A 19,996-nucleotide genomic window follows, 5' to 3' on the forward strand; every position below is an offset into this window, starting at 1 on the left:
ATGGTGCTGTATATAACACCTTACAAACCAATACTGGTTCTGTGAACAGAACAAAACCAAGATTTTTTCTTTTTTTTCATTTTTTTGCCGGTATGAAGTGGTAATTGGACTTGATTAGCTTGCCTGCACTTATGCTGCTAACATCAACCTTCAAACCCTTACCCTCAATTCCGTAATATGTCGATGGGGTGTTCCTTTAAATGCCAGGACTGATAATGGTCCACTATTTTTCAGCAGCCAGTTCCAAAAGTTTTTGCCAAGTTACAATATTTTTTTGTTATCAACTACCCTTTGTAGCCTGCTGCTAATGGAACAGTGAAAAGGCAGAGCAGGACCCGTTAAAAAGTCTCAAGATAGCACATATGTCCGGTAAGAACTACAAAGCTGAGTTTAGGTGTCTGTTAACATATCATTCCACACCTCATACAGTGACTGGTGTAGCTCTAGGCAAACTAATAACGAGAAGACCAATGAGGACAAAGTTACCCTGCCTTGAGAGACAGGAATCTATAGATGGTGAACATCAGGATCATCAAGCATTAGCAAAGGAGAAAAGTAGGACTCTTACAAATGAAGGTCGGTCACAAGATGACATCATTGTAGGAGATGAAGCTTTGGTAAGGCAGGCCAAGACTGACAAGCTTAGTTCTACATTTCATCTACTGAAACAAAAGGTTGTAGGAAAGCATGGTCCAAAGGTGGTGGTAGAGAACTCCGGGGGAAAAGGAATGTGTAGAAACGTTTCGGAATTTAAACGATTTGTTCAGCGGAGTAGTCGACTAGGTGCTACTGACAACGGTTTTTCAGTTGATTCGAGTTTAGCTTCTAGTGGTGTAGGTAATGTTGATAATGCAGGTAATATTACAGATCGAAGTAGCAACCCAGCAGCACCAGAAGAAGATCAGAGTGCTAAGTTTGATACGCCAATCAGGCCACCTGGGGTGTGGAATATGCCTGTGCGGTATGGAAATCCTATTAGTCATTGTTTAGCCATTCGTGTCCTTTTGTGTGAATTTAGTTGAGTAGGAATAGAAAGTAGTGCTAGTCATATTATTCCTGTAGGAATAGTGGTGTGGTGTAGAAATAGAAAAAAAAGAAGAGAAAATTTGGGCATTCGTATTAGTCTCTCATAGTAATAAAAGTTGTTATCATTGGGCAAATATCCACATACAAGCAGTCTCAGTATGAGTTAGTTTTGGAATTCGGGGTACACTGTGCATCAAGCCAGGTGGTTTTTGGTAGCTTGAGAATTGCATCATTGAGTTTTGGGCTTCGGTTTGGTTTTTGGTTGTGCAGTGGGGCTGGCATTGCTTGGTGCATTCTTCTTGGTGCCTGTAGTAGCAATTGTCTGTATCCTCAGAGGTATATGCAAATTCTATACTCGTGCACGAAATTCAATTAAACATGGAAAGGGATGTTGTATGTTGACATTGATGATGTTATTTTCTCATAGCAATAGAATACTACTCAATGTTTGTATAAAAACTGACTTTCCCACATATATGTTTATAAAGCTATCATACTCCCATTAGCCGTGACTGTGCTTGCGTTGAATTCTATAGTTTTTACCATACTATTCAGTTTCATGCAAGAGAGCAGAGAATACAGTTGAATCTTGATAACACATAAACTGGTACAATATTCATAGAAGAACATAACAGTTTACTACTTTTTAGTTCATGGCTAAGTACACTAGCATGCTTAATATGAATATCAATATACACATATATTTACAATAAATACTGGTGACATCATTGTACATCTGACTTGGACTTAGTTGTGCATTGTTGAATATTTATTTGATGGCTTTTAATCAATGGTATTATCAAGAGGTTTATATGGTTTGCAATTTTATTATTGTGCTGATAGCTAGACTAAAGATGATGTTGGCTTGTATAACATCTTTTTGTTTCAAGAAGGTAATATTTGACAGACCTTTAAAATACTGAACTATCAACTTGATTGATTATCAACTGTTGCATGCCTGTTTGAGGCAGCCGCTGGCAAAAGCATTTCAAGCTAAATCATGAAACTTTTTTTATATACTTTCAAACCGTTTGGATTGACTCAAGCCAAAACTTTTGTTACATGATTAATATAGCTTCTTTTATTACTGCCAAAATTTTGCATTTAAAGTGATTTAGCTGTTAACTTTTTAGCTTTATTGTTTGTAAATATCAGGAGCACCTGCTGCTATTTGTCATGATCAAAAGACTATTTGTCTCAATTCTATTAACATTTATTCATTAAGACACACTTTTTTGTTCCAGCTTTAGTTGTTCCAATTTCACTACATAGTCCCAACTTGAAAATATTCCAGTTCATACAAATACTGTTAATAAGCAACTTCACATAAACCACCTTAACTAGCTGTGAATATTCATATAGCTTAAACATACTATGACCACAAAAATACTACATGTATATTTGCATATGTTCTTTACTATATAGTCAAAAAGAATCATATTTGTCTCCAAAAAAACTGCTATTTTTATTGCAACTACCAAAAGCAATATTTTAGTTTGCATGATGAAGCTCTATCTTAGCTATAACAGTCTACTAAGTGTTTATTACCAGAGGCTGTGAAAGTTAGCAGCCATCTAATAAAACTTTTACAATGTGTAAACAATGCACGACCCTTGAGTGTAGGTTAAGCACTCACAACTTGACACTTTCACACAGAAAAACAAACAGTTTTTCACTTGATAGGTGTTTTGATTTGATTTGATTTGATTTGATTTTTATTGCGTAATAATAACATGACAATATGAGTAAAAAAATACAGAGTAGCAATAGGACATGCCAGATAGCCAGAGGCTAGAGTCAAGGCAGCCCCAGCAAGCAGTAGGAAAAGAAACAGAATCAGCGATAAGCGCACACTCCGGAGCACCAGAGTCAGGAAGGACAGTCCCAGGACGCCCACAGGCGCCCTACCAACTTCGCCTTCAGCTGACCCGGAGCAGAGCCCGCACAATCACTCAAAAATTTATTATATAATTTCATTGCACTAAAAAATATCGATCTCTGTCCCTTAGAAGACAAACACTTTTTCAACTTTAATTGATTTTTACTTTTTAAACGGGTATCTTGACAATGATCTATCATAAAATCTTGCAACTCTTCCATGGGGAAAGAATTTGTTAAAAACATTAGCAGGCGATACTGGAATAAAATTTCAATTGGCATTATTTTTAAAATTTTAAAATTTTTGGAAACTGTTTGATTTGGTTTAAAATTGAGTATTATTCTGATTGCCTTTTTTTGCATGATTAAAAGTTTGTTTAAATCAGTTTTGTTGCCGTGGCCCCAAAACTCGATTCCATAAATTAAAAGAGAATAGAAAAAACTGTAGTACAAATTGATCATGGTTGATTTGTCTAGGTAGGGGCGAATGAAACGAAATATTAGTAATATGTAATTAAGTTTTTTGATGAGACTTTGGATGTGTTTTTTAAAAGTCAAGTTGTTGTCTAACGTGATACCTAAAAATTGAGTCGAATCTTTGATTTGTAGTTGAGAATTGTTTAAAGAAAGGCTTAGATTATAATTTTGAGTGTTTTTAGACGGATTTTTGAAAACTACTTGAAATGTTTTACTGTTGTTTAAAATGAGTCTGTTTGATAGGCACCATTCATTAATAATATTTAATTCCTCTTGGAGTTTAGAATTATCTGTTGAAAATATATTGGTGTCATCTGCGAATAAAATACAATCCAAAGCAGGTGCAGCATTTACTAAGTCATTTATAAAAATTAAAAATAAGAGGGGTCCTAAAATTGATCCTTGTGGGACACCAATCGTAATTGCCCTCATTTGCGAACAATCAGTATCTGTTTTGGTAAATTGAAATCTATTTTGGAGATAACTTTGAATAAGAGAGGAAGACTTTACACTAAAATTGTAGTAAAAAAGTTTGTCAATTAAAATTTTGTGATTAATCGTATCGAATGCCTTTGAAAAATCCAAAAATACGCCCTGAGTTATATTACTTTGATCTAAATTAGTATATAAAAATTCCATTAGACTGTTTATTGCTGTAGTGGTGCTTTTACCTTTTCTAAAACCAAATTGTTTAGGCGACAAGATGTTATTGGTTTCTAAAAAATCCCGTATTTGCAAAGACAAACATTTCTCTAAAATTTTTGATAAAGCAGGAAGAATGGAAATGGGCCGGTAATTAGATGGATCTGTTCTATTTCCTTTTTTAAATAATGGAGTCACGCGAGCTATTTTTAAACAATTTGGGAAATTAGATTGTTGTATAACAAGATTTATAAGATGTGTTAAAACTGGAATTAGGACTAGTTTATTTTCTTTTATTGCACGGAGAGAAATCCTATCATAGCCGGTTGCTTTAGGAAGACTGAAAGAATCAATTATTTGCAGTGTTTGGTAGGGGTCAATTATCTGGAAGCTAAAATCAATATCATTTACACAGTTGTCCATAAATTTAGAAAAGTGAATACCGGAAAGTGGCAACTCATTGGCCAGTTTATTACCAACATTTACGAAATGATCATTCAATCGTTGAAACTCTCCAACATTGTACCTGAACAGATAAACTGATCAGGTCCAGTTTTCGCTACTACCATGGCTGTTGCAGTTCTCTCTCTAATTACTGAATACTTGTAGATGAATGAAACCGTCGTTGCATTGGCTTGAAGATCATTTGGTGATGTTGCAGTTGTTACGTGAGCTGTGCTCGTAGTAGTGGGAGCTTGTGTCATGCTTGTTGTGGGAGCTTGTGTAGTGCTTGTTGTGGGAGCTTGTGTTGTGATTGGTGTTGTGGTGGCTAGAAGTGAGCCTATTATAACAGATTCAGTGGTAGCATTAGAGCTAGCTAAGGAACTTGAAAGGAAAATAAAAGGTCAATGCCATTCTTTGCACCAACATGTATTTATATCAAAGGTCAGCGACAGCTAAAGGTTAAATCTTGGCACCCTCTAGTGTAAAACCCTTAACGCCTGAATTATCTGAAAATCAGTGCAATACAGACAGCTCACACGAATCTCAAAGAAGTTTTATTATCAGCTGACAGCTCGTAGACTTCCATTTATATTATAACAAAAAGGTTTTACCTGAACACGTGATACGCTTAATCATGTAATCGTCGACTATAACCAGCCAACCATTGTCCAGCCGCATATCAAGAGGTTTTTTCAGTTTGCAATCATTTAAAGTGCAGTCAGTGATATCCTCAGATCCTAAAATTCAGAGTTGTAGATAGCAGTTTATGGTTCACATTCTAAAGCTTGTACAATACAGTTAAACCTGTTTCCTATTAGTGCTTTACTATATGAGGATTTAATTGTTTGGTGACAATTCTTAAAGTAGACCATTTAAAAATTGCCACCATTTAAAGTAATGATGCATAAATAAAAATTATAATAATTGTGTAAATGGCATAATTTTGTAATGGCAATTTAACTCATAGCTGACGATTTTCAGAGTGGGCGATACTGGAACTAAAACGCGCAGGCCTTCTACTCTTACAATACACTCATTCCATGGCCTTCCATGAACATTAATAAGATGACTGCTTCTAATTTTTACAAATACTAAACAGTTTGAGTTTAAGTTAAAATAAACAAGAAAATATTAATAAAAGTTTACAAGTTTTTTTACATGATAATAATATCGTGATATATTGCGAATTGTTTATTTGCTATATCAAATCATCTGGTGATTTATGCAAAACATGAAGCTCCAATTCCTATTGATAGAGTTCACAATGTATACTAGCAGCTTTACTCTAATAAACACCAAATCACAGTCAGAAACAGTTGAGCCAATCAATACAAACTTATTTCAGATAAATTTATTAAATCATAAAGGTAAGTTAAACTATGTTTACCTTTGCAAAAAAATGGTTGAATCGCTTACACGTCTCTTGCAACAAGAAAATTGATAAATGGTAACATTCACATGTACCTGAACTGATGATCATTAAATATCAGAAATACAATAAGACTCATGTAGTAAAATAACATATTGGAACAGTTACTTTGCTTTACAGAAGTTAATATTTATAAACTTTTGATTTGGAGACATCTCACTCTTGCTACAGTTGAAAAGTAGCAAGCCACCAATTACCTATGAGAAGTCATCGATTTCAACTCGGCTATTGCAAGGTCAATGGGAATCAATGGGTTTCTACTATAATAATCGTAAAGAGGTCACAACAGTTATAAACATCATAAATTATATGGCTACCTATGGCAGTGGTGCTGACTGTCTCATCCTCTAAGTCAATGATCCGCAAAGAATTTGCGGAGTCAGCTGCGACAATCCACTCGTAGTCTTCAAGAATGACGAGACCCTACAGTATAAGTTGCAAAGCAAACCTAATCATCTATTCAACACAGGCTCCAGAGTTTAGTACAGGTGTGCATAGCTCCAAATACAGCTTATAAAGAGCTGAGATTTGCACATTTTTCAAGTATAGAGCAGAAAAAAAAACTAGACCAGTCACTTACAAGGTATAAAGTTTGGCCTAATTTTTGACACTCTCAAAAAGACTGTTTCGTGCAATGGGATTAGCACACTTCTAAAATAAAAAAGTATTCCACTAAGAGGCGGAGCAAAAATTGTTGAAATATTGTTCATACAGGAAGAGACAAATTTGACATAACCATACACTTACAACTAACTGTGCAGCTTTTGGAGTAGGAGTAAACAACTCAAACTATTGTTAATCACCTTCTACACAGCTTATGATTAAAGTAATTCCTCCAATATATTAAGATAATTATAGTTAGGATTGTCTTCTCATGTGTCATTAATGAATCAAGCATAAAAGACAATATTTCTATTTCAAATCATATCGAAAACATTTTATGGCACAAATATGTGACATACATTACTTACACATATCTATACTTATTGCACAGATGGACCACATTGTAAACACAAAAACTAATGACAGCTCCTTCTATATTGTAAAAGAATATGATACATATTTGTAATCAACTTTTATTGTGAGATCATAATAATAGACCATACATCAGATGTATAAAACAAGTGAAGGTAGGTGAATGTAGGTTCAGGTAGAATCACGGCAAGTACCAGATAAATCAAGTCAAGAAAAAGAATTTGTTCAACCAGAATGGCTTAATGAGTTGAGTGGATGTTAGAAATAATTTTAAGCAAAGGAATGCTTTTAATAAACCCATTACTAGCAGAGCTTCCAAGTGATGAGTACTGATCACTCTCATTTTTACTTCGTAGCAACTGGATCAATAGTTTTTAAATTATAGTAAAAAATGTCAGCCCATGTCCAAGATAGCTAAGTTTTTAAAATTAATTATTTCCCAGCTGAAAAAAAGCGTAAGAAAGGAGTTAATAATATGTTCAGAAGATATTGTGTAAATGTGACATGCGAAAGTTGCGAAGGAGCGGAAGTAGTCAGTAGCACAAATCAACTAGTTGTCAACTAAGTTAATATGAATAAACTTTGAGCTGCAGCTTGCCATGTACACCTACTTGTAGAAAACACTTACCATCAGGTATTCAAACCGAGCCACCGCTAGTGTACCATCATCATGCCCAGGTTGGTTAGGAGCTCCAGCAACAATCTCTGCAATGTCTGAATTTTCATAAATTTTGTATAGGGCTTGTTGACCAGCAAAGAACAGGTCCCCGTTGCTTGCTACCACCAATGCATACAACTGTGCTATACCTGTTACCTTCTCCTCTACATTATCATCTTCTACAAAACAACACTAAAAGAAACAATAAGGTATTAAACTAAAAACTACTTTAAAACTACAAATGACAAACAGACACAGTTCTTATTATCATTTCACTCGTATGCTGGCAGTCCCATGCGTCGTGAGAAATCATCATGTGTAATAACTATGTGCACAATTATTCTTAGATTTGGTAAGTTAGTTGAGTGGCACAGATGGTAGTGCGCTTGGTTGGGAATCTGACTATCAGGGTTCATTCATTGTGTGGTGCCATCTTTTATCCTAATACTCTTACCGTGACTTCAGTTGGACACGGCTCTTAGTAAAGGTTGCAGGTTTTGTTATTACATTATATTTGCAATGTGAATGTAAAAATGTAAACTCACCAGGTTCGATCACTTTAATTACTTCTCTTCTATCAACCACGTAAAACTTATTTCTTTCAGCGTTGGCAGCGATGTTATAAAGCTGACCAAATCTAGCATCGCTCATTGTGCCTAAAACATTAGACATTATTTTGATAAAACAAAGTGAAGGAGCAACATTAGCATGTGCTTATAAAAGAAGACACAAAGATGAGAAGTAATCGCATTTTGCTGAAAAAACAGATTTCTAATGATCTAGTTTTGGTGAAATTGTGGTTCTCTGCAGACTGTATTGAGCCTGGACATGTTCTTTGGATGTCGGCTTTACTTGATTGGTTTATATAAGTATTTAGACAAGTTATTTCTCCAGCTTTAATTACCCCTGTGACTTTCACAGATAACTCAGTTCTGCAGATAAAGAGCTGGAGTAGGAGCTAAAAAGATTAGAAATGTCTTTGGCTGATAGTTATCACACAGTCACTGTGTCTCCATGATGTTTGTATCAATCCGAAACTCATCAACAAAATGGAAATGGCGAAAATCCCCAAGTCAAGAGAGTTTTGTTGCTCGCAAATCGTTATCAAATGTTTTGTTGTTTGCGAATGATAGAAACGGCACTTGCGGATGATGTGCAGAAAAATGCACAGCAGTCTATTAAATTCTGAACATTTTTACTCTTCAATTGTTTTTATTTCAATTTGAGCAGTTTCGCATGCTCTAATGTTCTGAATGCTGCTATACGTGACAAGACTGCGTCGCTAATTTTCGACCTATGGTTCAATAATTAGCGATGCAGTCTTGTCATTTTCTAATATAACCCTGACAGTAATCTGCATCATGCAAATGTCCATGTTGAATGTCAATGTTGAAAACTTATGTAATTTGACGTGCACACAACTCCGAACCCGCATCATGGAAACACAATTAAAGAGGATCTCAACAAATCCTGAGTGTGGATAAACAATGTCGACTCAACAGCCAATAAAAAACTGATAATCCTGGCTGAACGAGAGTAAGCGCTGCCAACATCAGAATTTCAAACACAGATCTATTGTAGAAAGAGTAATTCAAAATGTAGATGAAACAAGAATAGATACAGCAGATACAAACAGTTGGCAGGTATTTACAGGCAACATTTACAGGTAGCATGTGACAGATTGACGCACACAGAGCTACAGCATGGGTGGGCAGCGCTAATAAAACTAGTTGGAATGGTTAAGCTAACCCTCTTCTTGCACTTTCATGAAGAGCGGATAACTATTTTTGGGAAGCCAATCGGAACACAAAAGGAGAAACTATATCAGATGGAGTTGTTGTGACACGAATGCAGCCAATACAAAAATTGAAAACATGTAAAAATTTAAAACTGGAAAAAAGAGCCCTAAATAAAAGAGAAAATACAAAGATTTTGGCTAATAGAAGCAACAGAGTAATTCATGAAAAATAAAGCTCAGTAAAGCTTGCATATCGGATGTCACATGCTCAAGCACCCACTGCTGATGTTCCTACAGCTAGGGTTCAAGTAACTACGTATGCCTCTTATAGAATACATCAACTTGAGTTATGTTTAGAATTTACCGAGAACATCACCGTATGTTCCACAACTGCCAGCCCATTCTATTGTACCAGTTGCTTCAAGGATCTTTTTGATGCAATACTCAGAAGTCTCAGTGAATAACACATTATCATTTTCATCCAGAGCGATTCCTCCAACATCAACACCAGCGTCACTTTAACATAAAGATTGAGTTCTTAATAGATGGTGTTTTTGTAAACTCAAGAAATTAACCATTTAATTCTACAAAGATAAAAAATGCCTGATGTCTCTCAAATATAAGAGTTTGATATAGAGTTGTTTAACTTCATAATAGTTGTATAGAAACAATGCTATGTAAATACTTGGCTGTAAAGCTTATAATAGCTGCAGAATTCTAGGCTATACTGGAAACAGTTCTGTTTAGTAACATTTTTATGTAACCTCTGGATGACCTTCAAAGACCATATGCCTAAATGCAGTAAGTACCTGCTCATATTTGCACATTGCTTTTAGAATCTGTCAGACAGTAATATTTGCATTTATAAAAAAGCAAGGTAATAGGAAAAACATGATACGAAACACTTCATATAAATGGGCTCAAATACTGTAAAATTTAAGTAGAAATGTAGCCTGGGAGCCTGAAATTTTATGGCTCACTCTTTTACTTATCAGTAAAAATCATACTAAAAATTACAAACAAATAGCTGCAAACTTATGGTTTCATTAGCGAGTATCTAATTTTTAACCTCGGTAAATTTTCATGGGCTGTTCAGGTTAGCCCGAGTTCATATAAAGTTGTGAAGTGGCTCTTTTAATAGCCTCAGTAAAACAAAGTTAAGCCTAGCAGAGAGTCATAAAATATTTATGTTTTTATGAACAAATGGTTTTAAAATCAATAAATTTATTAAACAGCGAAAAGTCTCAAAGTCTGCATGTCTCGATGTAGACAATTTAATATGATGAGTTATGGTTCAAGCCTCATGTTTGATATAAATTTTTAACAAATTTATAATTCATGAATGTAACTTTATATACTCAAAAGACTGTAGAACCACTTAGGGAGTGATAGTTCAAGCCTCGTGTTTGATATAGATGTTCAACAAATATATAATTCATGAATGTATCTTACGATATTCATAGGACTGTAAAACCACTTAGTGAATACCATGGTGCTCTATTTTTTGACCTTTCCTTTATAGTGGCAGTCAAGTAGAGGCGGCGTTTAAATAAAGGCTGGCGTTGTATTTTTTGAATGGCTTATCAGAATTTTGAGAAAATAAATTTAGCCTTTTTACGGGTGAAGCGAATGTCATCTATATTTCTACCTCTATTTCCGGTGGAGCAATATTAAACTTTTTGGACGCAATCAATCTGCTAGCTTCCCTGTAACTTGTCAAAGCTCATCCCACTGCTGGACATGTTTGCTACAGTTTGCAGCCAAAACTAGCTTTTCATGTGCAATAGATGAAGAGTTACGAGTGCAGATCCTTTGTAAGATCAGATTACTAAAATTATGTTATCAAATAACGGGCTATAAATCTGCAAATTTACAAATTATGTTATAAAAATCTATCAAACTTTACAAATATATATTCATAAATAAGTGACATAAACAACCATACTTATAATACATTCAGAAACGAAAATTAAAAACAAAAATGTTTGCTCTGCTAGCTACGTTCTGATTGCTGCTTTCGATGGAACAAACATTTTCTGATTTTTCAATACCTTCCACAATGTCTTCTGACTTCCAGTCTTCTTCTGTACTACTGAACTAGTCGATATTAGTGTCCGAACAATTTTTTTGAGGAGCAAAACTTTTACATATGGCGTTTAGCCCAAATGCCCATGCCTCCAAGTTTTGCTGGCTAAACACAACTTTTAGTCTAAAACTAACCTTTCATCTGCCATTATAACTGTAAACCATTTTTTATATACATACATTTTCTAAAAACTATACTATTAGCCTGAGACAATTATTAGTTATTGCTATGGTGTTGCTTTCAAATTTTAACAAAAATAACGAAACGCTTCAAAGCTGGACAAGAAGAGAATGGCTCGTTATAGATGTAAGTGATTCATTATTAACACGATTTTGGGGACACTTTTATACTGATCACTTGATATTATAAGTTCATAATGATCAAAAATAGACAAGGTGGCGGTCAAAAGGAAGTGGTGATCAAATAGAGGTGATGTTCAAATAGAGGTTTTACGGTAAATGGGCTCATGTAGGTCTAGTCATAAATACTTAAAAAACAGAGATATTAAATTAATATATCCATAACCGAAGCTGACGGGTTCCAATACAAAAAAATTTAATTAGTATTATTTATGAAGTTTTAAACAATGAAAAAAGTTAAATAGGTTACAATTATATCAATTAAAACCATGCAAATTGTCTGTTTCATGGCATGGAAGCAAGCAGAGTTTTTTTGGGCCTACAAAGAAGCCTCACATAACAATATGGCTGATAGCATTGTGAGACAAAACTGTAACGAGCTTTACATTATGTAGATATAGACTTAGATTATGTAGACATAGACTTAGATTTTGTAGACTTAGATTATGCAGACATAAACTTAGATTATGTAGACATAAACTCAGATTATGTAGACATAGACTTAGATTATGTAGACATAAACTTAGATTATGTAGACATTGACTTAGATTATGTAGACATAGACTTAGACTATGTAGACATAGACTTAGATTATGTCGACATAGACTTAGAGTATGTAGACATAGACTAAGATTATGTAGACATACACTTAGATTATGTAGACATAGACTTAGATTATGTAGATATAGACTTACATTATGTAGACTTAGATTATGCAGACATAAACTTAGATTATGTAGACATAGACTTGTGCTATGTAGAAATAGACTTACCGTACGTTCAGATTATTATTCCCCACATCACTCTTAGTGACTAAAGCAAGCTCTCCTGAAGTGCCAACAAGGTACCCCTCAGACTCTCCCGCACTTCTCGGGATAAAAGAACTGGGTGTTGATAAGCTGGACATGTTTGCCCATACCTCAAGGTTACATTGGCTGGGATCAGACTGCAACCGAAGGAATGATGCCTTGAGAATGGTTGCTGTGAAGATTATCAAAATACCTCCTAAAATTAGAGGGATTATTGTTATTTCAGAGTGACAACCATTACAAAGTGTAAGCTGGGCAATTTATTAATAAATTTCTTGGAGGACTCTGATTAGACACTTATGTGTGAGTGATGTATCTAATTAGATAGTTACATACGAATGCTATCTCTGATTGGATATATATATACAAATGTACTTATATACATATATACGTACGTACATATACAAATGTACGTATATATATATATATATATATATATATATATATATATATATATATATATATATTAATGCAACCTATGATTGGATAGTGATGTATGAATTATGTCATTGATTTAATAGCTACATATGAATGCTATCTCTGATTAGATAGTTATATATTAATGATGTTTCTGATTGTACAGTTACATATGAATCGATCATTGTGCCCTTTTGATCCTAGTATATTCAATTAGGCATTTTATTATTTCTGTAGAAAATGACAAGTTTTTCACAGCTTACGTGTAGTTCAAATATAGAATTACCAATTTTAAAAATATGAATTAAATTTAAAAGTTCAATCATTTCAACTATTTTTCTATTTTAATCAGCAACTGGGTGTTTACAACAATGTACAAACTAGGCTGGACATTCAAAGCAACAAGTTAGTAGGAGATCGCTAGACATATTACTATTGCTGATATACCTGCAGCATATGCTATGCCAACTAGTGTGACATTGTAGTCTCAGCAAGGTTGCAATTTGTTGCTAAAAGGTAAACTTACACAGAATTTTAGTAAATTTTATTGGAAACTATTGGTATTTTATTATCCTTTGCAATTGCTTTTGATGTTTGAGATGATCTGACTGCCAGTATATTTCAAGACTGAAATCGACAAAACTTGATTAAGATTAAAACACTAAAATTCAAGCGAAAGTGTGATTATGACGTCTATAGTTGCACTCCAGCAAGGAGACCAACAGAATAGAGACACATACTGCTGCAATTTGAACTCAATAGCCGATATCGATAACAAGAGACAGGCAGCAAAGCAACTGAATTCATTTTGTCACTTCTTTTTTGGAGTGTTTTAACTGTGATCATGCTTTGTCGATTTTAATCTTGAAACTGGCAGTCAGATGACCTCAAACATCAAACAAATCATCATAAATAATATAAAAATACGGATACTTTATAATAAAATCTACTAAACCTCTGTGCAAGTGTATCTTTAACAAGAACCTCCACATGTATCTACTTTTAAGTCTATTTTTATCATGGTTTACACTATGAATAATAGTTACACTTATCAGACCAGGAGATTTTATCTTATTCGAGTGATTCCATTGCATTTATTAATCAAATAATATTTATTCTAAATGTCAATCTCAATGAAATCTACAAGTATTAATAATGATCTCTGGTAATGATGGTCAAGTGCAATGAAATTAATGCATAATGTTGAAGTAAATAATTGCCAAAATAATTAATATACAAGTTAATCTAATAAAGAGTAGTGAACACAAAATAAGAAGATAAATCTATTGTTTAAAGACATTTTTGTACTGAGCTGAGTACACATATAGGCCTACTGGTTTCTTCTCGCTAAATTTACTGTCATTTCTCAAGCTCATTTCTCTGTAAAACCTTCTTATTGAAAAAGGTTTGTTTTGATATACAAGCCAACATAGATGTGTAGTAGTCAAGTGTAGTCAAGTGTATGTGTACCCTATATCTTTTTTTAAATATTCTTTTTGCTATCTTTCCATATATTTCTTACAACAAATCTCCAATAAAAGACTATTACGGGTATATGCTTTTAGAGTGTATCTATAAAAACAAGTCATCAATATTCTTTTCAAATCATGTCCTAATTCTACTACAGAATTGTTCAGCTCGATAAATAGGTAGTTTTGTTTTTTGAAAAGATAATTATCAGCTATAAACTTTAAATATTAGCCTACTTGACAATACTATTTGTTTTACATGTTATAATTTGCCTTTATGCTTTTTTCCTGTCTCAAATCATGGTTTGTAAAATATGAGTAATTTTATTCTACTCTCAATGGTATATGAATGTATGTTAAAATATGTTAAACTATGTTAAAAAATAGGAACCATTGTTAATATATATTAGCCTTTGTTAAAATACAAAAACATGTGTTATGTTAACCAATGCTAAGGTATATGAATGCATGTTAAGATATGCTAGTCTTTGTTAAGATATGTTAACAAATGTTTGATAACCTATGTTAAAATATTTTAATGTATATTAGCATATTTTAGGCTACGTTAAAATATAAGTATGTTAAGGTATACTAACCTATGTTAAAATATGTTAATGTATGTTAAGGTATACTAACATAATGTTAAAATATGTTAATGTATGTTAAGGTATACTAACATAATGTTAAAATATGTTAATGTATGTTAAGGTATACTAACATATGTTAAAATATGTTAACATGTCTTAAGATCTGTTAATTGTTCTTCTCTTTCTCAGCATAAAACTCTAAAACATTTTGATTGAGATTTACCCTTATACAAAGCCAATATATTTATAAATTGGATGTAAAAACAGAATGCTCAAATATGCCGGTATTTTAAACATGTAGCTTATCTTTGTCTCTAATATAAATACAATTATTCATCATGTTGAGTAACTCTGTTAGAAAATAGTTTCTGATCACTCTTGTACCTAATAACATATAGTAGCAGGAATAGAACTGTTTTTTTAAAGAATAAAGAAAAGGTTGCCCTTTTTAGTTCCTTAAAAAGAAAAAAAAATCTGTGAGGCTGAAAGTTTATTTGTTTAAATGAGATAACATGGCCTATACTTATAGCTATACTATAGCTTATCTTTGTCTCTAATATAAATACAATTTCTTACTGTGTTGAATAACTCTGTTAAGAAACAGTTTCTGATCAGTCTTGTACCAAATAACAGATATTAACAGAAATTAAAAGAACTTTTTTAAAGAAAACCATTTGTAGTTCCTTTAAAAGGAAAGAAACTTTTGTGAGGCTCAAAGTTCCTTTTGTTGAAATGAGATAACATGGTCTATTGGCCTATTATATATTAACTTACATTCTGAATGAACTTCTTTGTAACCACACATAGTCTATGCAATGTTTCAAGACAATCAAATGATTTTCAGTCTGTTTGCCTAGTTAGAAAGCTCATTATGTATAATCGTGACTTTTTAAATTTTTGGAAAATATTAGCTGTTTGTTGTAAAAATAAATTTAATTTGTTCAGTATATTTCAAAATCTACACTTACCCAGTTGGAGGCTGTTGGTCCTGGAGGTCATTTTTAGGTCTTGTTCCCCAGAAATGTGCTGCCCAAATGATAGGCAGCATATCACCCAAAGCAAACCATGTATAACAAGTGTCTAAAAAGGAAATCACATGATCAGACAGGATATGACACACAGGGATGCTATATATAGCCATGTATTGTGTCCTAGGCTAAAACAAAATGGTCTAGTGAGTTCTATGCATTTTATTGTTTACTAGAATCTCTCATGATTATTGATTTTAGGCTTATAGTTTCCTCTTGTGATATGGGATCTTCTAAGAGTTTTGTTTGTTTACAATAGGGTATATGTACAAATATATAAGGCCTAACTAAAGAAGCATTTTAAGGCTTAATCACAATTTGCATTTGCTTCAGTTTTATTCAAGCATGAATTTAAAAAGAAATAGTACTATGAAATAGTTTCCCTGAAATGTACTACAATAAGATATCTTAGGAAGAAAAAACTGAAGTTAAACCTACTATAAGTTTTCTGCATAATTTGTTGAAGCGTGGTGCAGACCTTTATTACATTGATAACCAGTACAGAGACCGCTAATCAAAAGAAAAAGTTGGTCCATTGTAGAAGTCACACTGCTATCTAAAAATTGTACACTTGGCTTAGGTTATTTTTGTTGCAGGAAGATAGTAGATAATGTCAGGAGACTCACCAACAGCTTAAAGAGAAAATTGCTTCAACTGTAAATTTCACTCATAAATAATGCACATGAAACTTTGAAATTAAGGAATAGAAGACATAGGTTGGTCAAACTTGAGTTTCTCAATCTAAAATATCGCCCAAGGACAGCAGTGGTTAGAAGGTGAATTTGGCACTTAACCCTTAGTCATGATGTAATCATTGTATTTTAATTAAAGTGGATGGAGCAATTGTGATTCAGTGGTTAAGGCACTGACTTATGATATATAGGTCAGTGGTTGGAGTCACAAAATGGCCATTGGTGGTGTTAGGAAGGGCATACAACCACAATTGCTCTTTGTCAAGTAGGGGGATCGGTAACTAAACTGGCCCACCATCTGCGAGCCAGTGTGGATGAGGCGGGATGCTAGTAACTTCGCAAGACTAAAAACGAAACCTGACCAAAGGTCAAAGGAACTCGTCGGTGAGCTAAGAACCAGCTATCTAGAGATGGTGTCTCAATAAAACACTCAACAGAAGGTAATGACAAACCACTGTTAAAGCCAGCCAAGCAAAGTCATGATTATAGGAAGTGGGGAGAGCTATGACTGCTGATGTCCAGAGAAAGCTAGATAATAAAGTCATGAATCAAGGTAACACCTGAGATACTTTGCTCGTGTAAGAAAATTAAGGACCTTTAGATAAAATTGCTTCATAAGTGAAATAATTCACCAACTGCTAAGATATTTTGTTTTGGGAAGATCCATAATTGAAGTGGATCTGATTGATGGTACAAACATTGATGTTTCTAGTGCACTCACATGTATACTTATGCAGGAAAACGTAAAATTGTTTAGTTGGATAGATTGATCTGGATTAAAACAAAGCTATCTCCCTTACAATTGCTTTTGCAAATGCATAAACAGTTCCGCTGCCACACTGCCTAAAAATTGATGCTGGACGTGAAAACAAGTCATTCAAGCGTGGCCCTTGGTTGTTGTCAACCTTGTTCAAAACATATTCATTTATGGTGTAATCAAACAGCAACCTCTAACTTGAGAGAGAGCATTTGCAGGTTTGCTTCTAAAGCTATGATCAAAACTAAAATATAAAATACATATTGTATGATTTATCTTTTACAGCCAACTGGAGTCACACTGGGCAATTCTTTTTCTTGTTATTGTTGTGTTGGAAGCTCTTTTATGGAAAAATGTAAAAACAAGTAGGAAAATTAGTTCTATTGTTGAAATGCAACGTAAGTTTGTTATTTTCATCGACATATGTCAGACTGACTATTGGTAGCATATCGGCAGCATGCATGTACATTCCATTCAATGCCACTCCAGACTTTTACTTCAAGTATACAGGTCGGATATATCGGCTTGTATACATGGAAAGATAAAAATGTTGCATTATTACCATATTTCCTCATGTATAAGTCAAGTTTCAAACAAAAAAAGTTACCAAACTAAGGGGTCAGATTATACGCTCATCACTCTGGTCGTTCTATAATGAAATGACATGCTAGCTTATCTCACTCACTACTGCACTAAATTTGCTATTCTGACAAAGCTGATTTTCGAAAATCGGATATACCTCTTGTATTTAATCTAGAATCAATACAGATATTATTTTACTGTAAAATTCATCTTTTCCAGAACAAAACTTTTTACAAGATAAGTACAAAATTGTTTAGTGAATCTCACTCTCCCAAAACTTCTGACGCTTCCTTTGCATTGAACGAATGCAGCAAATTTCTTTTCACTAAGATAGTAGTGATCTGGTTATCCTGTTTTGAAAAATACGGTAAGTAAAAATGAAATTGCTTAGCAAAAAGAGTTTTGATTGGTTTCACGTGATCGGCATCAAGGTTGTTTCGTTAGAGACAAAATTTGATAGGTCTAGCTAATGGTTAGGCTTCGTAATGAAAAGTGAAACCCTATTGACTAGTCGATTCATTGGCTGACGGTCTGTACTTCTATCACGGCGGTTGCCGATAGGTCGGCTCAAGGTAGCGGGAGAGTTAATAGCAACAATTCAAACCATTCTAAACATGCGGCTGGTGGCCAGTTACCTAATCGTCTGGCCTTTGGTACTAGCGAGGTTAGCAAGTTAACCATGTTCTGAGCCAGAGGAGTTACCACAATCACTATAGCTTAAGGTTTTATTACTACAGTTGAAAGTAATTGATCACTGTCACTATTACTATTGCTCGATTGATAATCATCAGAAGTCCATTAATCTACAATTGGTGAAACTTTTATAGCTGCAATGCGTCCGACATGGCTGGCCGTCACAAAAAAGATATTTCGATAAAAAATCGAGTTTTTGCAAAACTAAGCTCAGCATGGGCTGTAACCATGTTTTCTATTGGTTCAACTTTAACAGATGATTGTTTTTTCTTTGTTTAAGTGCAGACATGATAGGCTAATTAATCCAATACTCACTAAACAGAAACATTTTGTATGAAGCCTACAAAAGCTTTTGGCCATGAGCACGAGCCCCACTACACAGGTTGTGGCATGCAATGAGTTAATTCTCTTCTGCAATCTTATGCTATGACAGGTGCGTGTGGTGTATTGCGATTTGTAAACTTGGCTTGGATGCAAATTTTTATAAAATTTAACATTTTAGGATTGTTTTTCTGAGGTAAACGTATATGCGATGATATATGGTCGTTATTCACATGCTCCAAAATGGTATTAGTTTATTCAAGTTTATGTTACATTTCTTATAACTTACCATAAAAATTCGTTTAATTTTTTAGCCTTAGCTTGAAGAAGTACATATCATTGTCTGATAATCATGACGGGCCTGTTGCTCACTTGTGATAATCGAAAAGTGCTGCAGAAATTATTTGCGAAGTGTTGGGTCACATGATCAGATTACGACTTGCCAATTAGACCAGGCCGAAACAAAACTGTAAAGTAGCGAGCATCTATATTTGATACGGGGTCTTCGGTAAAACTCGAAGTGTTTGTCATAAACTAGTGCTACGATAAGTTTTATATTGAGCTTTTTATTGGCCTTTCAATTCACCTGAGAACATCACGTGACAAGACAATAAATAAATTTTATGACTACGTCAGAGAAATAAAGAGATTCCACTCTACGGTGGCTTTTCGTTTTTGAGATTTTAAGAGCTTGTAATCACATTTCCACATATTTGGCACCTACAACACAACGGAGTAAGACATGGTGAATCTTTTGATTACAAATATCTGTAATGTGAATTTTGTTGCAAGTCAACCTTTAAGTTTCTATTACATCTCTCTAGGTATAACATGAGGCAATACTAGCTGCCCTTCACCATGGCTCAATATCCAGAATCAAAATGGTTCCTGATACGAAAGTTGTCCTGTGAGATAAGCTATTTACCCGG

At 33.9% G+C, this 19,996-nt stretch overlaps 1 protein-coding gene across 1 annotated transcript in view; it reads right to left on the bottom strand.

The window, feature by feature from the left end:
• Positions 1–16,052, bottom strand: part of LOC137400462 (uncharacterized) — a 35,930-nt gene extending 19,878 nt beyond the window's left edge. Inside the window, exons 1-8 of the mRNA XM_068086786.1 lie at positions 15,963–16,052; positions 12,486–12,717; positions 9,632–9,783; positions 8,075–8,185; positions 7,500–7,708; positions 6,214–6,319; positions 5,079–5,204; positions 4,550–4,804 (exon numbers count right to left, since the gene is read on the bottom strand). Of these exons, the coding sequence (XP_067942887.1) occupies positions 4,550–4,804; positions 5,079–5,204; positions 6,214–6,319; positions 7,500–7,708; positions 8,075–8,185; positions 9,632–9,783; positions 12,486–12,717; positions 15,963–15,993 (1,222 nt within the window). The 5' untranslated portion in view covers positions 15,994–16,052. The remainder of the gene's footprint in view (positions 1–4,549; positions 4,805–5,078; positions 5,205–6,213; positions 6,320–7,499; positions 7,709–8,074; positions 8,186–9,631; positions 9,784–12,485; positions 12,718–15,962) is intronic.
• Between the last annotated feature and the right edge of the window lie 3,944 nt (positions 16,053–19,996).

The sequence above is a fragment of the Watersipora subatra genome, chromosome 7, assembly GCF_963576615.1.
Source record: "Watersipora subatra chromosome 7, tzWatSuba1.1, whole genome shotgun sequence".
Lineage (NCBI taxonomy): Eukaryota > Metazoa > Bryozoa > Gymnolaemata > Cheilostomatida > Watersiporidae > Watersipora > Watersipora subatra.